This window comes from Panicum virgatum, chromosome 9K, assembly GCF_016808335.1.
Source record: "Panicum virgatum strain AP13 chromosome 9K, P.virgatum_v5, whole genome shotgun sequence".
Lineage (NCBI taxonomy): Eukaryota > Viridiplantae > Streptophyta > Magnoliopsida > Poales > Poaceae > Panicum > Panicum virgatum.
Genome location: NC_053144.1, coordinates 61084786 through 61088761, shown reverse-complemented (window position 1 = coordinate 61088761; position 3976 = coordinate 61084786). Strand labels below are relative to the sequence as shown.

General features: G+C 57.0%; 1 protein-coding gene across 1 annotated transcript; it reads right to left on the bottom strand.

Moving 5' to 3' along the window:
- Window positions 1-769: 769 nt before the first annotated feature.
- On the bottom strand, window positions 770-3376 carry LOC120646678. Its single transcript, XM_039923095.1, has 2 exons — window positions 3165-3376; window positions 770-3124 (listed from the first exon to the last, which is right to left on the bottom strand). Exon 2 carries the CDS (start codon window positions 2956-2958, stop codon window positions 1009-1011), a length of 1950 nt encoding a protein of 649 aa, XP_039779029.1. The 5' UTR covers window positions 2959-3124; window positions 3165-3376; the 3' UTR covers window positions 770-1008.
- Window positions 3377-3976: the final 600 nt, after the last annotated feature.

Below are 3976 nucleotides of genomic sequence, written 5' to 3'. Positions count from 1 at the left end.
CGAGGAACTTACCTGCAATATCGCCGTAGGAATTCATCGTTTTCAGCCGCTTAAAAGTCAAAATTCCGGAGGTCAAAAGTAGCACAATTCTGACAAGAGCAATGATAGACAATAGCCCCAATATAATACATTTTGCATACGCCGCAAGATCCTCATTGACGGACATGTTTGTAGACAAAACTATCCTGCTGAAGGGTCGTCGAGGTTGAGCACTTGCCCATATAAAAAACATTGTACCCACCAGGTGTTCATTCTTTAGATGTGTGCCAACTCTGACTAAAGTACCCCACTAACCCGGTCAAAGGAACTAAACATTTGAAATGAATGATTAGCTAACTGGTCTGGGGCCTTGTATTGCAAGATTTTGATCGACCTCAATTTTCTTGAGATTTCAACGGAGCCGACAAGTACCATTGTAAATTTATCAGGAAGTACAAGTTCACAGATATCGTACTGAAGTAAAATTGTTTGCAGAACCCTCACAAGAAGAAGTTTCTAGAAATCCAACAGTACTCTTGCAGAATAAGTATTTTGCTATCTCAAAAGGACATACATAATTGTACAGACCTATCAATAAGAAATTAATTCTGACCAGAAAACATTTTCTTCTGAAAACAGTAAACATGATAGAGCAGTGTCCCTGCTATGCTGTAGTATGATGTGTCCTAAATGATCTACTTAGATTCGACTATATCGATACACAAAACAAGAAAAAGAGCGGCTCAGGTGCGTCGAGTTAACCTGCCATTATGTCTGAAGCTACATAAACTAATTGTATGAACACAACTTTTATTTTCATTTCGACTTTACATGTACAGAGAAGAGATGAGCAACATGAATTCCTTGGGAGATGATCCATTAATTGATTACATCAACATTTTCTTGAGACAAAGAAGAACCGCGATATGTACACTCTAATAATAGGAACTTGAAAGTAGACACAAATCTAATTTGTTTCTGTAAATGCAAGATGAACTAGTTCATCTCCACCGGTGATTGCGGCAACCATCATCTGGATGCCCTGGACTGGAAGAGATCCAACCGAGCCTTGGCGTTCGGCAGCAGTGCCTCAACACGCAGGTCCTGCGCCATGTGTGCCTGCTTCGACGCCCACAGGAGCACGGCGAGAACCCCGGCCTGCGCGAGCTCTTCGCTCTCCGGGACGTGCAGCGCAATGTAGCAGAGCAGTATGAGCGCCTCGACCTGCAGGTGGTCTCCGAGGTAGACGAGCTGGACGAGGTGCCGCGCCCCGCCGGCTTCCACGATGGCCTTGCAATGGTTCACGTGGAGGTGGTTCTCGGTGCAGGCGAACTTGGTGAGCGCGACCACGGCCTCCTTCGTTACCGGAATCTCGCGGTCGTCGAGCAGCTCCACCAGCGGGCCGATCACGCGGGTCTCGCTCGCGGTGAACGTGCGGGACAGGCAGCCCAGGGCAGTGATGCACGGCCGCAGCAGGTCGTTGTCGTCTCCCTTGCGCACGATGCGGAGGAGCTGCTCGACGACGGCCTTGGCAGCCGGGGAGCTGGGCTTGAACGCGGACTGCCGCAGAGCGAGGTTGTGCTCGGCGACGCGGGTGATCTCCATGATCGCCATGGCCGAGTAGAACTGCAGGTGCGTGCCCGCGCCGCCGTCGCCGTTCTCGAGGATCCTGGCGAAGCAGAGGAGCGCGCGCGAGTCCGTAATGCTGGTGCAGACTCCCACATGGCCGCGCGCGAGCATCCACAGAGCCTTCGCCGCCGTGGCCTTCATGTGCGCCTTGGTGGCCGGGTCCTCGGCCTCGCGTGATCCGCGGCCGCTCGAACCGTTGGAGTTGAGCTGAGGCCTACCAGGTGGAGGCGCGACTACGTTTGGCGTCGTCTTGGCAGCTATCGCGGATTTCACCACCGATTGCATCTGGTTCGATCTTCCTCGCTGCTGCTGCTGGCCATTCGAAGCTTCCGATGGGTTCGGCGGCTCATTTGTGGAGGAACCTGCAGGCCCTCCTTGTCGCACGCTGCGCGATTTGGCGAGCACAACGGAGTGGAGCTTGTCGAGCGACGTCATGGGCGCCGCCGCGGTAGGGGCGCTCCTTGAGCCGTACCCTCCGACAGAGTACTTGCTGTGCTCCTGGATGGTTCCGGCGGCGAGGTGGCTGACGAGGTGCCGAACGGCGTAGTTCTGCGCGAAGAGCTCCTGGCATTTGTGGCTGTGCTGCGCGAGCGACGCGATGGCGTCCGCGACCGCAGCCTGCACGCGCATCGGTGGCTCCTTGAGCGCGGCGGCGAAGACGGAGCAGACCCCGGTGTGGAGAAGCTTCTCGACGCTCTCCTCGTCGCGGCAGAGGAGGCCGAGCGCCGTGGCGGCGGCCTCCTGGCCGTCGTCGGTGCCATCCTTGAGCAGCTTGACGAGGGGCGGGACGCCGTCCTCCTCGATGATGTACTTGGCGTAGTGGGAGTTGTCGCGGGCGAGGGAGGCGAGCGTGGCGGCGGCGTCGGCCCGCGCGGCGAGCCCGCCGGTTTGGAGCCGCGCGATGTTGTCCCAGATCAGGGCGAGCACGGGCTCGTTCTGCGCGATGTTCGGGAGGCCCCGGAGGTCGCCGTCGTCGTCGGCCTGCGGGGACGAGATGCGGATGAGCCAGTCGATGTCCTCGAGCGCGGTGTCGAGCAAGGCGATGGTGCGCGGGAGGCCCGACACCGGGTTGAGCGTGAAGAAGCGGCGGATGCGGGAGTGGCTCTGGAAGCAGCGGGCGGCCATGCCCGCGGCCTTTGCGAGCGCCCGCTCGGTGTCGACCATGACGCGCGCGGCGGGGCGCTCGTACAGGTCGGCCCGCGCCGCCTGCCGCAGCAGGTCGGCGAGGTCCTTGGCGCGGGCCCGCAGCTCCGTGCAGTCCGTCCGGAGGCACTGGTACCCCGCCTGCTGCGCCACCTGGTCCGCGAGCTGGATCGGCTTGGCCAGCAGCGCCTTCGCCCCTTCCCCCATCGTAGAAGAGATCACGAGGCGATCGCACGAAGCTGTGTGCGCCGGCGAGGATGCAGGCAGATTTGGGCGGCGTGGCAATCGGAACGCCCCGATGCCCCCCTCGTCCCCCCCACGAATTGGGCTTAAATCGAGGGGGCTGCCTCCTACTTCTGGGGTTGCTGGCGGCACGCCGCCGAGAGGCCGGGATATATGCCCAAGACGGCGGCCGGGGGAAATGGAAGGAAAATCCCGCCACTAACGAACCGCCGCACGCCCAGCGGGGCGAGAAGGGCTGGGCGGCGGCGCCGGCGCGTTGGTTCCTAAGCTGCTCGCTTGGCTCTGTGGCCTGTGGCGTTGCCGTCTCCGGTTTCGCCCCTTGGACAGCACGGGATGTGGAGGAGGATTTGAGGAGCAGGAGCGAGCTGGGGAGGGCGGGAGCATCAGCAAGTCAGTCGTGAGACCGGGTTGGTGGACCGGTCGCGGCGGGCGGCTCCCCGGGCTGGCGGCCTGCCGCCGCCGGGCCCTCACGGTGCCTTTACTGGCCTCCTGCGGAGAGGGTGTGGTGATACCGCGGCCGCGCGCCGCCGGGGGGAGACATATCATCAAGTTTATGGTGCAATTATCGTGCAATCTAACTAAAAAAAGTCTCAAAAAATTCTGAAAAAAATCTTGAATGTGCATCTCAACCTACTTCATCTATATATAAAATTTCAGGGTCAAATTCGTCTTCCTCTGGAAGTTACAAAAAAGACAAATTTAGGTTGCATTTGAAACTATGGGAAAATTCGATTCATGCCACCACAACTCCGTGAAATTGGGTTTCACGTTGAAAATCATGCCACTTAATGGCATGGATTTCAACATGAAATCCAACTTCGTGAAATTGTAGTGGCATGGATCCAACTGACCCTTGAACTATTACTTTTGTCAGAAAATTTGTCTTTTTTGTAACTTCTAGAGGAGGACGAATTTGACCCTGAAATTTTATATATAGATGAAGTAGGTTGAGATGCACATTCAAGATTTTTTTCAGAATATT